Raw genomic sequence first — 17,466 nt, forward strand, 5'->3', positions numbered from 1 at the left:
TTACATAAGATATTGCAAAATATGATATTGTATCCTATGATACAATATTGTATATTCTATAATATTGTATCATACGATATTGTATAATATGATATTAGTTTCTGTAATATAGAATGATATCACATGAAATTGTATAATATGATACTGTAATTATATAATATCGTATCATACGATATTGTATAATATGAATTGGGTTTCTAATATGATATATTATCACATCACATGAAATTGTGTTGTATGATATTGTAAAATATATTATTGTATCAAATGATACAATATGTATAATATAATGTTGTATTATATATTTTACTTTATCACATAATATTGTATCATTTGATATGATACAATGATGTATCAAATTATATTGTATCATATGATACAATATCATATGTTTCAAAAATGATACAGTATCAAACAATATCATACTATATTATACTATATAAATAGTGCCTGTTTGGGAGGGTAACAGTTGAAATTGACACCCCGAGAAAACCATTGTCAACCGACGCGAAGCGGAGGTTGACAATGGTTTTTGAGGGGTGTCAATTTCAACTGTTATCCTCCCAAACAGGCACTATTTATTTTGTTATACTGAATGTCTTTTTAAAAAATTTTAAGAAAATTTTACTGCTTTTATATAGGAATAACGTGAATTCTACAGCGAACCGTACGCGCATAATTTTCGCGCATGTAACATTTTTTAATGTTACCCGTTGCCAAGTGCGTTGCTAACGCTGAGGGTAATAGTAAATATTATTAACTGCGTCTTAACCAATCAGATTTCAGTATTTAACATGAAAGTATAACAAAATATATTATCATATGTTTCAATGTTATGATGTTTTATGTAATATGATTTTGTAATATTGTTTTATATATTATGATCTTGTATTATGTGATCAAATACAATAACGTATAACGCAATACAATGTCATACCATACGTTACAATATCATATCTCATCATTGTTTATTATGGTATTTTATTGTATTATATGATATATGTTGTAAATATGAGAGGATGCAATATTTAATTTTATATTATTGTATTGATTAACATTTGAACATATGATTATCATACAATTTTTTAACAGATGATATACGATATTGTGTCAAAACAGAATCCATGAATATCCAAGATCATAAAGTATGATTTTCATTTAATATGATAAAGGTGGTCTCATAAAGGTGAAGTCTCATAAGGGTGATGTCTCGTCTCGGTGAGCTTTGTAATCTGTGATTACCTATGTTTATGAATGGAATCTGACAGGAAAGTTGAGGAAACTTACAAAATCCCAGTGAAGGAGTTTGACTCATTACGTCGTTGCGAAGGAAGGAAGTTTCTCTCTCGATAATTTTGAATTCTAGAAGATAGTGCTTCATTTCAGACGATAGACTCTCTTCTACAGTATTTCAAACGACAATGGTTTGTCAACAAAGTCCGACAACTCACATATAAATAAGAATAAAAGCGAATGAGTTTTGTAAATCCGAAAAAAAATCTATAGCTTCTTCATGATAAATTATATTCCTTATTTGGAATTTGAATTTGAATAAAAGTCTTTGATTTTAGATATATGATATAAACAACATCACACTGTTGTTTTGATCTCGTCCCTGGTATCAGCCCTCGAATGGTATCGTCCTGGGCCCTTCGGGCTTGGGCCGATACCAACCGCTCGGGCTGATACCAGGACTGAGATCAAAACAACATATATCTTGCGTCAAGGTTCAAAAGAATTAACTTTGGTCACAGTTTATAGAAATAGTTGGTTCACTTATTATATTCAATTTGCCGAAACTAATATAAATACTCTGTGTAAAGTTTTTTACCATTTATTGTAATGAACGAATGGTTCCATATAAAAACACATATAATTATTACTATTATACAGTAGTACGGTTGGTATAACGTTATAAATTTACTCCTAAAAGTATTGTGACGAACCAATCCAGGCCCCGAGGTTATAAAACTTTCTTGAGTACGATCTCATACTCCAAATCGTACTCCATGCTCCAAATCGTACTCAAGGTATCGAGGTTATAAAACTTTCATACTCGTACTCCGGCTGAGTACAAAACAGCAATTTTCTGAGCAAGCTTTGGAGCTTTCTCAAAGTCGTACTCATTTAATCAAATAAAATGTAGTGCAAACATATAATATTGTTCATATTGAAATGTTGCTGTATTATAGGTATATGTATTATAATTTAATCATAATTACATGTATATGAATTAAAATGTAAAGTTTTTACCATTTCTATAGATATAATGAAGGTGAATTTAAGAGTAAGGGCGAGCTCAACCAAGATTATCAAAATAACTTTGAGATATTTTGCTTTATTAATTAATGTACTTATACATGTAAATCTAATATATGTACAATATAATTTCATTGAATGGCTCGACTTTTTAAGAATTCTGTTTTTAGTCAAATACGACCCATACTCCCCATCATTTAAAATAAGAAATCAATGTACATGTATCGTTATTAATCAATTTCAATCAGATGCACTAGCAGGGTCCCTTCTTTGATTACACTGAGAATGTAGGTTAGTTCTAAACATTACAAAGGATGGGGGATGCATAAAAGTATAACACTTTCTATTACTTACTTATTCATCATTTATGTTGCATTCCACAAACCTTGGAAATGGAAACATTTTATAGAATAAGTGTTAAATCAGTGGTGGATTTAATGAGGGCGCACACCTGGCGCCCCCTAAAATTGTCAAAATAAAGTTAAATTATATTCCTTCTGGCAAAGAAAATGTACAACTTGCGAGTGTTAATTATCCTTTTTTTTTTTTTTGGAAAACTTGGGGGATTTCTCTACATTAGACTGATTTCAAAGGTGTAATATTAAGAAAACCCGTGTGTTCAATGGTGTAACGTACACAGAAAGCCCATTTTAGTTACACAGTCCTTGTGTTATCTGTAAATATAATTATATACTAGAATGGTTTCATACTGGGCAAAATTGTTCACCGGGCCAGAAAATAAAATTGTTCATATATTTTACAAATCCTTATTGTTCCAATGTAATAATGACTTTTCTTAAGAACCCATGGATTGATTGTATACATTCGATTTTTGATAAGTGTGGTTTTTCAAACATGTGGAATGAACAATGTACTGTAAATGTTAATTGGATTTCAAATGCTGTAAAGCAAAAGGCTAAAAGACCAGTTTGTGCAGAAATGGTCGGCTGATATTGAAAATTTTTCAAAAGGTCATATACGGTATATTAAACTTTCAAATTTACTTTGGGATATGACAAATATTTGAGTATTCTAGCATCAAGACTTCGAAAAATACTTGTTAAATTTCGCACGTCGAATCACCGACTTCCTGTAGAAACTGGTAAATGGTTAGGCATTCCTCTAAATGAAAGATGCTGCACATTGTGTAATAACAATCAAATAGCTGATGAATTGCACTTTATATTAGAATGTAATGCTCTTTCATGTATTGGACAAAAATACTTGGAACCTAGATTTTGTGAAAGACCAAATACAAAATTAAATTTTGTGAATTATTGTCTACTTAAAAACTTAAACAACTCAAAAAACTCTGTTTATTTATACATGGAATTTTTGAATCAGTCTGTCCTCCTTGATAGTTTCAAATGAAACGATCATGACAATGAGGGAATAAATGAAGGGTTAAAACCCAGAAATCTTCACATACATAACAAAGAGTAAACAATTGTCATGTATAGGTACATAGCTTAAACTTGTGTGGAGACATCCTCAGGTAGTATAGATTCAAGTTTGTTCAAATCATGGTCCCCTAGGGTAGGGAGGGGCCACAAGAGGGGGATCAAGTTTTAAATAGGAATATATAGAGAAAATCTTTAAAAATCTTCTTCTCAAAAACTATTAGGCCAGAAAAGCTCAAATTAAAATGGAAGCATTCTCAGATAGTGTAGATTCAAGTTTGTTCAAATCATAGTCCCCGGGGGGTAGGGTTGGGCCACAATTGCGGGATAAATTTTTATACAGGAATATATAGAGAAAATCTTTTAAAAAAACTCTTTTAAAAACTAATTCGCCAAGAAAGCTCAAATTGGCGTGTAACCATCCTCAGATAATGTAGATTCAAGTTTGTTCAAATCATGGTCCCTGTGGGTAGGGCGTGGCCACACTGGGGGATGAATTTTTATATAGAGAGAAAATCTTTAAAAATCTTCTTCTCAAAATGATTAGGCCAGGAAAGCCCAAATTTGAGTGGAAGCATCCCCAAATCATATAGATTCAAGTTTGTTTAAATAATAGTCCAGGGGTAGGGTGAGGCCACAATGGGGGATGAATTTTTACATAGGAATATATAGAGAAAATCTTTAAAAATATTCTTTTTAAAGACTATTTGGCCAGAAAAGCTTAAACTTGTTTAGAGGCATCCTCAGGTAGTGTAAATTCAAGTTTACAAAATCACAGTCCCTAGTGGTAGGGTGGGGCCATGATGGCGGTTTGAATTTTTACATAGGAATATATAGAGAAAATCTTTAAAAATAATCTGGGAAAGTTTCGGTCCAAAACTCAGTACTTGGTGTGAAAGCACAGGTAATGCAGATTTAAGGTTGATGAAACCATGATTCCCTAGAGAAAAGTGGGGCCACGAAATGGGGGGGTATAAAGGAATAGAGAAAAATCTTCTTACAGGTACAACAAAAGGGGCTTGGTATTTACCAAAAAAAAAGAGGTGGATAAAAATTGGCAGATTTTCAATTTTTTTTTAGCAAGATCTACTGTACTTCGTCGTCAAGATATTTTGATACTGTAATGCTAATTTGATCAGAATTAAGGCAATTGTTGCTCAGGTGAGCGATGTGGCCCCTGGGCCTCTTGTTTTGAGAAAAAAGATATTCAAAGAAAACCACAAAAAAATCATGACGATTTTTATTTCATTTTTTAAGCTCAGGCAAGCTTCAGTGCATTTGTCACAGAATAATGAAAATGCTTCTATCACATCCACAATCATAGGTCTACAAACCCTGAAAATTTGAATCAAATATATGTTTTCATTTAGAAGAAAATCCACGGACAAGTCGACCCTTTAAAAATCGTTAAAATGTTAATATTTCTAAAACAGAAATGATGTCATCAAAATAAAATATTTCCAATAAGGTTCAGATCAATATGTGTTAGTTCTGAAAGTTTCATAAAAATCAGCCAAGCTGTTCCCAAGAACTCACGTGCACAAAAATGCCCAAGAAAAAAAAAGAATAAGGGAAACAGAAACAAAGCAATAACAAGAAGTTCTTCCATTGGAAACAAAAGACCATAATTAAAAATCTTCTCCTCAGTAACCAATTAGCCACAAAAGCTGTAACTTGTGTGGAAGCATCCTCAGATATGGTAAATTCAAATTTGTTCATATCATGATCCTTTGGGGTAGGGTAGAGCCACAATGGAGGGTCAAATTTTTACATAGGAATATGTAGAGAAAAATCTTTAAAACTCTTCTTCTCAAAAACCAATTGGCCAGAAAAGCTATATCTTGTGTAGAAGCATCCTCAGAAAGAGTAGATTCAAGTTTGTTCAAATCATGAATCTTGGGGGTAGGGTAGGCCACAATGGAGGGTGAAACTTTTGCATAGAAAAACAAAATTATTTTTCAAAACTCAAGTGTAATAATATATGGTATTATTTATATGCAAGCTTCATGACATAATGTTGATTTTCAATTGTTTAGACTGTGGCCCCTTGACAATTATTAGGCCCCACAAGGGTCTGATGTAGGTTTATTTGTATATGAGCAATGGTTTTGAAGAATTGCTTTATATGTGATATGACTATAAAATCATCCTCTTACGAAAGAGGCTCAATGCTTAACATAAGAATATCTGAGGTAAAATTTGAAAATCTTACAGTATCTTTTCTACTACAGTGTCCTGATATTTTGTATATGACTCCATAAAGCTGATTTTGTTATGGCTATTGTTTCTGAGGTGTGAGATGTGGGCCATGGGCCTCTTGTTTCAATTCCTAGTTTGCTGTATTCAGACAAATCTCTCAGAAGAATGAAATTTCATTATTATTTGGTAGTTTTGAATTTCTGGTAATTTTTATGTTAATCCTACCCCAGGATCAGAGGGAAAGCTGACTATTGCTGACCAGAGAATCAGTGTTCTTCAGGCTATTGGTAGTGCGAGTCAGAATGCAGTCAGCGGTGCAAACACACTAGAAAGTTTAAGCACCACTGTGGCTGAGAAATTCTTGCCCCTTCTGCAGAGTGAGGGTGAGTAAATGTACATCAGTAACAACAAACAAGAGGACTCTCTCTACAACTTGAGCATAACTTGAGTTATCTATATACATGTATACAACAATAACAACCAAACGACAACATACAGTCATTGGCAACTAAGAACAGCATCTTTACAAGCCAAGGGTTTCCAACCCATACTGTACTACAGAGGAGTGGATCATAAATACTTGGCCAGTGAGGATGCCAAGAACAGAGGATAAAGATGCACAGATTAGAATTACACATGTACTCATGACTTTTACTGAGAATTTTTTTTTAGTGCATGAGGGTACTTTGGTGACTGCTTTGAACATGATGTCTCTCTGGTGTGCCAAGTTCTACACCAATGTTCCAGACAAACTGATAGAGTGGTTTAAGGTAATGTACTTGCATAATGTCTCAGATTGTTGTTTCTTGTCAACATGTAGTTGTAAGTAATACCATACATCCGGTAATTTTCGTGATGATCTAATTTTCGTGATCTCTTTTAAATCGCAAATAATTAAATACGCAGAAATTATATCCTGTATCATTTTCTATAAGAAACTGTTAATACATTGTATAGCAAAAAAAAACCTGACGCAAATTAAAAATGTACCAGATTTTCCTCATTTTTGCAAATTTTGTGACACGCAAAAAAACTGGATATATGGTAGCTTATATTACACACAACATTATTTTTTACAAGATTAACAATAGGAGAGGATTCACGAATGATAGGATAGGATTAACTCACAATAGAAAAGGATACACACATGATACGATAGGATTGATACACGATCAACATGTCTCAATCATGTGGAAAAAAAATTGAGTCTTCTAATTTTCCTGACCACCATAAAATTTTAAATCAAATTTAAATCTGTAATTCAACATGTATAAATAAAAAATTAAACTTTTCATAATTCTGAAAATTTCCCTTTTTTGTGTCTTCTTTTTACTCTTGGTTACTTCCTGAGAACATCATGTGAGCTTTAAAACTTTAATTTTAAGAAGTGAACAGCAGATTTTGCTATTAATACAGAGGGCATTTTGATGAAATATTATAGTATCATAAATTTTCCAAATTTGACAAAAAATGTCGATAATTTTCCAAATGGAAAGGGACGGGGTCCCTGTACCAAAAAGTGCTGTGACAGCCCTGGCATAAAATAAACAAATTGAATTACATACAAGTTAATGTTTACGCAGTTAGACACTTGCCGTGTATGATTTAATGTATCCGACATACAGGTAAATACATGTATTTACCCTGTACCAGTGAATTCTGATTGTACAATATACTCTTTCATTTCCATTATTTACAGAGTTGATTAAATATACTCTTTTCATTATACCCCCACAAACGAAGTTTAAGGGGGTATATTGGTTTCACCCTGTCCGTCTGTCTGTAGACGCAATTTTGTCCCCCCTATAGAATTTTTTACTACTGCATGGAACAGTCTGAAAATGTGTACATATGTTGATCACCATCTGAAGACGTGCACATGCAATTTTTTTTTTAAGATCAGACAAGATTTAATGATTTTATGGAAGTTTTCATTTTCCTTATTCTATATATTGTACATTGATGTTGAAAAGTAAGGGAGGTAATCATTACAGATTTTATTAATTAATTAATAGTATTAAAACACTCTAATATATATTTATATAAATACATCCAGATGGAGGTTTTTGTCTTAACTAAATTAATTTTTTATAAGTATTCTATCAACTGACAATGCAAAATTTTTGTTTGTCAATCATAAATCTTAGTAGTTAATAAGAACATCAAAGACAAGTGTGGCTTAATTCATTTGTCCCAAGGGAGCCATTATCTGAGCCATGGTTTAGATGGAGCATGTGTTTAGGGAAAATTCATACATGTTAACCTCAAGTGATGAAAAATTGGTAGATTTTTAACTGAAAAGCCGTAGCATTGCGCGCGGTCTTTTTCACGTATATTTCGCAGCATAGATTGTGATGTACTACAAATGTAGTAAGGGTTAAAAATCAGTTAAAAATATATGACTTTTGAAATTTAGTAATATCAACATATGCAATAAAAATGTTTGCATGCATTTACCATCGTATTGATTAATACCGTATTAAAGCTATTTATTTTTAGAGGAAAAAATATTTGAGTGCAGAGACTTTAACAATTGCCTTGGTTCAGGAAAAATAGGTTAAGTTGCCAAAATTCAACATATAAGAGAAGTGTCATGGTGTGTCTTTTTTACAGCTCGCTGAATTAACAAAATTATATCGGATTAAAGTCAAACAGTTCTTTTAATCTATCGTAATGATTACATTTATCTAAAGTTAAATACTAATAGTAACAGACTAATCAAAATAAAAATAACCCCTGCTTCCCAGTTGTCACTGAGTACAAGTTTCACGAAACGTATCAAAAACAGGGGAACGGATGAAAGTTCTGATTTTAAATAGATAGAAATACATTTGTAAAATATCATATAAATAAACAAAAAAAATGTATTATCATATGTCATAATTACCACCTTGCTGAAGTAGATCGGGCAAAAACTAAACAAAATTATATCGAGAAAAAATCAAAGCGTTCAGGCCACGCCCACCTCATTAATAAAGCGTGCAAACCGTTCACAAAGCGTGCAGCTATATATAGCAAAGCGTACCGTGCAAGAAGCGAACCGTTACGTTCACAAAGCGTACCGTACCGTTCACAAAGCGAACCGTACCGTTCACAAAGCGTAACGAACTAAACCGTGCAGCTGGTGTAGTAGCACGTTTCAGGGTCTGTAGTATGGTAATTATGGTAATGTTTTTGGAGTTTATTAAATTGAACAAGCTCATCAAAGAAAACATAGTCCTACTGGATCAATTTTCTGATATGGAGTTCCATTGTACCACAGGAGAAAGTGGGGAAAATTTGAAACAACTAATTGCATCTGTCAAGACTTTTATTAGAAAGATATTCAGTTTTAACAGAAGAGCATTGCTTGGCTACCGGTATTTCCATTTACTGCAAAGGGAGGGGTTATTGTTATTTTGTTGGTTTTTCATTAAAACAATTAGATAAAAAAAAATATCATCAGATACATAAATTTGTAAATGTATTACTGTTATACATATGTATTTAAAGTGAAATTCTGACAATTTTGATTTTGATTTTTCTTTGTTAACTTTTTTTTTTTTTACAATTCTAGAATTTTTTTTATTTGTATGTGTTCCCAACCTTTATTATTCAATTCAATTATTTGTCCCCATTTGAAATTAGCCTTGCGGGGGTATTAGTCACATTAGGACAATTCTAGTTTCCATTATTTACAGAGATGATTAAATATCTTTTTTAAATTTTGTTTTGAATATCTTTGGAATAAAAAAATTGAAAACATTTAGCTAAATATTGTTTCTTTGATAGAAAGCTGTTTATAGAGGTACATTATTTATTAGATAAATTATCATTTACATGTACAGAAGGACTTGTTACTTTGAAGTAAAAATACTTGCTCTCAAAAAGCATGATACAATCAACAAGATAGGATAAACGGAAAACCTGATAAATTGAATGATAAACCAGTTAGGATCAACGCATGATAGAACAGTATACACGCACGATATGATAGGATTGATACACGATAGGATAGGATTGTAAAAAATAACATTGCTGGTGCGGTACATTGAAATCTGATACAAGATGTGCAAATTGGACCCATGTTTAAAATACATATAATTATCAGTCTAGACGGGACTCCCAAAATGGAGTCTTTGGCTCCATCATGCATTGTGGTAAAATGGCATTTCTAATGTAAACAACGTACGAGTTATGCCCCTTAGTTCTAAATAAATCTTTAAAATTGGCCAAAAACACGATAAAAATTGATTTTAAACTTTCAAAAACATTTCTGAACGTTTATCTGTCATATTTATGTCACATGTTCACAACTGTTTACTTGTATTACGTACAGTAGAGTAGAGTAAATTTTTAAAAATCTTCTTCTCAAAAACTAATCAGCCTGTAAAGCTGAAACTTGTGTTGAAGCATCCTCAGGTAGTGTAGATTCAAAGTTGTGAAAATCATGACCCCCAGATGTAGGGTGGGGCCAAAATGGAGGGTCAAAGTTTTACAAAGGAATATATAGAGTAAATCTTAAAAAATCTTCTCAAAAACTGATCAGCCAGGAAAGCTGAAACTTGTGTGGTAGCATCCTCAGGTAGTGTAGATTTAAAGTTGTGAAACTCATGATCCCTGGTGGTAGGGTGGGGCCACATTTGGAGGGGGGGGTTTGGTGTTAAAGTTTTACATAGGAATATATAGAGTAAATCTTAAAAATCTTCTTCTCAGAAACTAATCAGCCAGATGATTCTTTATAATTGTTAAGACTTTGGCCCCAGGACAATTCTTTGGCCTCGCAAGAAGGTTCAGAGTTTGATGTAGCTTTATATCCCATATACATGTATAAACAATCGTTAAGGATCTTTTTGAGAACTGCAATACTCCACATGTGATATGATTATAAAATCATCCTGTTAGAAAAGGGACTAATGATTATAAACAAAAGAATATCCAGGGGGGGAAATGGATTTTATTAGGGCCCCGCAAGGATTTGCGGGTGCCCTATAGTAATCACTCTGTCCGTCTTCTTCTGTCCGTCCGTCTGTCACTCTTCCGTCCACAAATTTTCTGTTTTTTTCTAATAACTTTTTTTATGGTTGCCCAATCAAGTTCAAATTTGTTATGGTAGTTCAGTAGGTCGAAATGCATTTTTTGATGCTAAATTTGGTTCTCTATGTCTTCTGGTTTGGAGCTGGGTGGTCGGGTAGATTCCTTAACTATGCATAAGAATGAATGGGCAAAGAGAGATAACTGCCGAGAATGTTACCATTGTATACTAGGAAGGCTGTGCAATATTTGTCCTTTGGGATTAATTAACCTTCCACAGGAAGAACATCCTAAGCTTTATCTTCATCTGTCACATTGAGATTAATTACTGCACTGCAGAAAATTTAGAGGATTATCTCTATATCTGTCATATGAAGATTAATGAACACCTTTTTCTGCAACTGATGTTTGTTTTGAAGTTGAGGTCAACCCTCGGTGATGCAATGTTTTTGCATTCACTGAAGGCTTGCAATTTATAAAACACCTGTTTAAATCTTTTTTAAATACACATTTAATTTATTTTTTTTATAAGACATGAGGTTATCCCTATTTTATCATGTTCAGGAATTATCTTGAAATTTTAAAAATACAGTTGTTACTCATAATTTTCATATATATATATTTTTTTAAATGTAATCAAATTAAACTCTCATTCCATGAGCTGCACCCTTATATTTTTACCCCTCAGTTTAACACTCTAATTGTTGGATGAAAATCATATCCAACTACAAATCATGAGATCCTATATATTGCAGTTCTTACATCTTATGCCGCCGCAGCCGGGCATTTATTTTTCATCATTGTTAATATAAAGAGGATGGAATTCAAAGTTTTTTTCACTTCTGTATATTAATTGTCATAGCGGGGCCCTTCCTGACTGGTCAGTTTTCTAGTTTATACAGGATATACATGTATTATTGTACATTGTCCTGATAATTTGTATTATGACTCCATTAAGCTGATTTTTATCATACCTATTGTTTCTCAGGTGAGCGATGTGGCCCATGGGCCTCTTGTTGTTAGTAATCTGGTCTCTTTTTGTTTATGCACTTATCAATTTGAGTGTTTGCATGGTGACTTTAAATTGTAATACAATATGAAAAAAGTACAATTTAATGCAATTTACCATTTAGTAACGATAAATTTCCATGAAAAACACAAAAATATCACTTTTTAAGCATCGTCCAAATATCCAACTTGGAGATAAACAACTTTCTTAAGTGCAAATTAACCCTTATTTTGTGCAAATACGATCGATAGTAAATTATATCCTGGGTTAGTAAAACAATTTAGAAGTCTGGCAACACATGCAGCACTTTGCAAGCTGATTTCTTGTGGACCCCATGTTTTTATCGAAAAGTCACCATTTTTTGTACAACTGCGCATGCCTAGACTCCCAAAACTGAGTCCATAATAAATTCACTTCCGTTGACTCCGTTTTGGGAGTCCGTTTAGACTGTTTATAAAGACATTGAAACAAACTGGAAAAATTAATTTTGACTTCCAATTTCAGAAAGGAATATCTTTGAAGACCTCTACTTCAGCTGTCAGAAATGCCTATCTTTATTGTATGAATGCCTCATTTCATGGTAAGTGATAGGAAATTTTTGTTTGATTGTACAATGCATTTTAAAATGAGTTTTGTGTTGTAAAGTAAAATCAAAAATCTAAATACATTCTTTTCACATATTTAGTGTAAAAGACTCCTTTGCAGAAATTTTACTAATTTTCAGCATACATGTGCATGAACATGTAATTATCAGATAGTGATGTTTAAAATTGAAGTGTATTGTGCAATGGTTTAATTTTTCATGCCTCATAGGTGATACTTTGACACAGACTTCCAAATTGTTAGACATTTTGATCCAGACCATCAACAAGGCAGTCAACCAATCCAGCCAATCACAGCTGGTCACCGAGGCACTTACAGCGTGTTGTTTGCTAGCTAAATTCTCAGTGGTTGATGACATTCAGTCAGGTACAGTGATGAACTGTTTGATTTTAAACAGAGGATACATTTTGATTATTATATTTTTTCAAAATATGATATGCACTGGTGTATTATATACACACCCCTTTTTAGGCCAGAAAATTAGGATAAAATTGGAGTTTGATGTATTATTATTGGCAGGAAAAACTTATGACCTAGTGGTAATCTTGACTTTTATCATGATTATCTAAAGGAAAACACTTGGGAAATTTTAATGTACAGAACTTTTACATACACTGAACAAGATAATCTTCTCTCACATTATGACCAGTGTGAGATCGATTTGTCCAGTCTGAGATTTATCTGTCTTACACTGTGTATTACTACACCGCTGTAAAACGTAAATAAGCATTGTCTGCTGTAAGGAAATGTAAAATGATGGAATGAACTAATCAATTAAGCAGTTGTTTTGCTTAGCTGGTTACATTTTTGCATATTTTAATTGAAAACAAATTGTCAAATGCCCCCTTCTTGACTTGCACTATTTGTTGCGCGCGGAAGTGAAAATTGAAAGTAAACTTTGAACGTCATGAGAGAAAGTTGTCAGACATTGTTTTTCATTTTAAGCTCACCTAAGCTGAAAGCTCAAGTGAGCTTTTCTGATCTCATTTTGTCCGTTGTCTGTCCGTCGGTCTGTCTGTTTGTAAACTTTTTACATTTTGAACTTCTTCTCTAAAACCGCTTGGCCAATTTCAACCAAAGAACTATATATGATATAAGTCAAATTTGGCCCCCATAATTAGCTTATTTTAAAGTGATTCAGGTACATTAATTTGTTGTGTTATTTTATAAAAGAGTTGACATAAAATATGTTTTCCGCCTATTTATTTCATTTATATGCACTCACTGGCAGTAAATGACGTCAGAAGTGACGCTATTTTTATAATTCAATCAAAATTGGTAAAAAATTGACATTTTTCTTATCTTTTTTCAAATGGGAAATATAAAGTGACTCTTTGAACAAGAACGAACTTTCTGTCACTTACTGACAGTACTGGAGAGATACATCTTTGGTGAAAATATTTTGTTTATTCAAGCAGTCGCTCAATGTTTTCTTAAAGAAAAACTGCTTCAAAACAGGGAAAAGGTAAATTTTATGATGTCATATTTTTAAATTGTGGGCACTAAAAATCAAAATGAAAATAATGAAAAAGCTTCAAATGTATATTTGTGCAAATAAAACAAAGAATAACAGTAAAATGATAATGTTCATTTAAGGGGGCCATTTTAGGCTCAAACCATATATAGTCCTTTGGCACTAAGCATCCTTATGGGAAGGTGAATATAAATTGCAGAAATGAAAGACTGATCTTAATTCAAAGCGGAGAAAACTTCGAAGCTGTAGAAAAAGGGGGGGGGGTGCATTTTAAAAAATCTTCTTCTCAAAAACTACTGAGTCAAATTCAATGTAGTTTAGCATAAATAATCCTTATGGGAAGGAAAATATAAATTGCAAAAATTAAGGGCAAATTCTGTTTCAAATTTAAGTAATTTACGAAAATAATAATGAGACACAGAGAATGGGGGTCAATCAGTTTAACTTCGGGCTCGATATTTCATATAACAAAAACCAGTTTAGAGGACCAGTCTATGTAAGAAGCAGACATCTTGAACAGAGATGAATGAATTTGCTTGTTGTGCAACTGTTAACGTGCGAAGGGAATGTTTGCACTATCAAAAATATATTTGTGCCATTTATGTGAAGTAAATTGAGGTTAAATATTTCAATGCGCTGACGTTTTCATTTGTGATGGTGGTTTTAGCTTGTTTTGATTTTCATTTAACATTTTTTGTTTCTTTTTATTTTAACTTGAGAGGAACCATCGTCTTTATTTTAGAATTTAAAATTTTTACGTGTAACGTTAGACCGGTAAATCAGACAGCTGATTGTTTACATGTACCATGCGCAAAATCTGATGCACTAACAAAATATTATAAAATACTATTCATTCTGTTGGTATATGTAATTCGGTACGATCTCTACGTAATGGTTGATTAATGCAACATGTTTTATTAAGATGCTCAGCAAGTTCAATCTAAACTGAGAATATTCTCGCTGCTAGAAATATATAAGTATGTATATATGATGAAAAATAAATTGAGTTTTTAGCTCACCTGAGCTGAAACCTCAAGTGAGCTATTCTGATCACTTTTTGTCTGTCGTCCGTCTGTCCGTCCGTCTGTCCGTCTGTCTGTCCATCTGTAAACTTTTTACATTTTGAACTTCTTCTCTAAAACTGCTTATCCAATTTCAACCAAATTTGGCACAAAGCATCCTTATGGGAGGGCGAATAAAAATTGCAGAAATAAAAGTCCGATCTATATTTAAAGCGGAGAAAACCTTGAAACTGTAGAAAAAGGGGGGTGCATTTAAAAAAATCTTCTTCTCAAGAACTACTGATTCCAATTCAACGTAGTTTAGCATAAATTATCCTTATGGGAAGGAAAATATAAATTGCAAAAATTAAGGTCTAATTCTGTTTCAAATCTGAGTTATTACGAAAATAATAATAAAGGAAAGGCGTGTTCAATCAGTTTAATAGCTTCGGATTCGGCATCCGGTAAAATGGGTAGACAAGACTTGGCCTGGGCAAAACAAAAGATTGGCAGTTATTAATCTGCCAATCTCATTAAAATTTCAGGATATTTGATGGACCAGTATATTTGTATTTGCTGTAAATATTGCTGCAAAATAATGGGTATTTGGAATTGACGATTGCCGATCTGCCCCGGCTTTTATTTTGCCACGGCCCCGGTTTGCGTACCCATTTTACCAAGACTCGTATTCCATACATCTAAAACGAGGTTCTTTGTTTAAAGCAGCCATGACATTATACGAAAAAGGGTCTATCTGACTATGTTGTGCAACAGTTCGCGAATGAAGGGAAATTTTTGAAACATGCAAAATATATTGGTGCCGATTTTGTGAAGTAAATTGAGGCTAAATATTTCAATGCGTTGACAGTTTTCACACATGACGTTGGTGTTAGCTTGTTCTGATTTTCGTTTCGTTTTCATTATTTATGCTTTGTAACCTGGGAACTATCGTCTGTATTTCGTGATTTTTACGTATCAAATCAAACAGAGACTTCGGTAAATCAAACAGTTAACTGTTTACCTGCGCAAATTAAGCAAAATCTGATGTATCAAAAAAGTACTGAAATACAATTCATTCTATCGGTAATTCGGCATTATATTTTGCGTAATGGTAGATTAATGCAATAGGTTTTGTTGAGATGCTCGACATTTTCTCGAGTTTATTCAGTTTATATAGAGTTTGATATCGCTGTCGGAAATATGTAGGTATATACATGTACATGTATATATATATGATTCATTTCGAAAAAATAAATTGTGTTCTTTATTTGTTATAGTGCATGTTTCTTGTGTTTTAATTGTTTACAATTTCTATTTACTAACCATATTTGAGTGTTAAGCTTCGAATTATAAGCAAGATACAGAGATTTGCTCACAATTCTATGTTTGTACACAGATCTTAAAAACTAAAACTTAAAAAAGTAAAAAAATTGTCAATATTTATTAAGAAAATTTTCAAAGTCTCTTCTTCCAGAAACCAACTTTAACAACTTATTGTATTGTAAACTTAACCTTTTTTAGCTCACCTGAGCCAAAGTCTTCTTCTCAAAAACTATTAGGCCAGGAAAGCTCAAATTTAAGTGGAAGCATCCTCAGATAGTGTAGATTCAAGTTTGTTCAAATCATGGTCCCCGGGGGTAGGGTGGGGCCACAATATTTTTTTATGTTTTATCATGTTTTACATAAGAATATATAGAGAAAATCTTTAAAAATCTTTTCAAAAACTATTAGGCCAGAAAAGCTCAAATTGAAATGGAAGCATCCTCAGGTAATGTAGATTCAAGTTTGTTCAAATCATGATCCCTGGGGGTAGGGTGGGGCCACAATTGGGAGATCAAGTTTTACATAGGAATATATAGAGGAAATCTTTTAAAAAATCTTCTTCTCAAAAATATTTGGCCAAGAAATCTCAAATTGGCATGTAACCATCCTTAGGAAGTGTAGATTCAAGTTTGTTCAAATCATGGTCCATGGGGGTAGGGCGGGGTCACAATGGGGGATGAATTTTTATAGATAGAGAAAATTTTTAAAAGTCTTCCTCTCAAAACTATTAGGCCAGGAAAGCCCAAATTTGAGTGGAAGCATCCCCAGATCATATAGATTCAAGTTTGTTTAAATAATAGTCCAGGGGTAGGGTGAGGCCACAATGGGGGATGAATTTTTACTTAGGAATATATAGAGAAAATCTTTAAAAATCTTATTTTTAAAGAATTTTTGGCCAGAAAGGGTTTAAACTTGTGTAGAGGCATCCTCGGGTAGTGTAAATTCAAGTTTGCAAAATCACAGTCCCTAGTGGTAGGGCGGGACCGTGATGGCGGTTGCGGCGGGGGACAAAAATGTTGTCACATTTGTTAAAGAGCTATAATTCAAATCAATGTATTGGCAGGCATGTCACTCTATTGTAACAAGCCCTACCCATTATTTTCATCTTTATTAAAAATCAACAAATGTCAACAAACAAAGATGATTTACCGTTGCAAGTTTTTTTAAAGAACAATGATAATGCTT

General features: G+C 32.8%; 1 protein-coding gene across 1 annotated transcript in view; it reads left to right on the forward strand.

Annotated features, from left to right (window-relative positions):
* LOC105324846 (stalled ribosome sensor GCN1) overlaps window positions 1–17,466 on the forward strand; it is a 173,096-nt gene that overhangs the window by 40,606 nt on the left and 115,024 nt on the right. The window contains exons 11-14 of the mRNA XM_034481722.2: window positions 6,089–6,241; window positions 6,531–6,628; window positions 12,385–12,460; window positions 12,694–12,849. Coding sequence (XP_034337613.2) covers window positions 6,089–6,241; window positions 6,531–6,628; window positions 12,385–12,460; window positions 12,694–12,849 — 483 coding nt within the window. The remainder of the gene's footprint in view (window positions 1–6,088; window positions 6,242–6,530; window positions 6,629–12,384; window positions 12,461–12,693; window positions 12,850–17,466) is intronic.

The sequence above is a fragment of the Magallana gigas genome, chromosome 3 (genome assembly GCF_963853765.1).
Source record: "Magallana gigas chromosome 3, xbMagGiga1.1, whole genome shotgun sequence".
Taxonomy (NCBI): domain Eukaryota; kingdom Metazoa; phylum Mollusca; class Bivalvia; order Ostreida; family Ostreidae; genus Magallana; species Magallana gigas.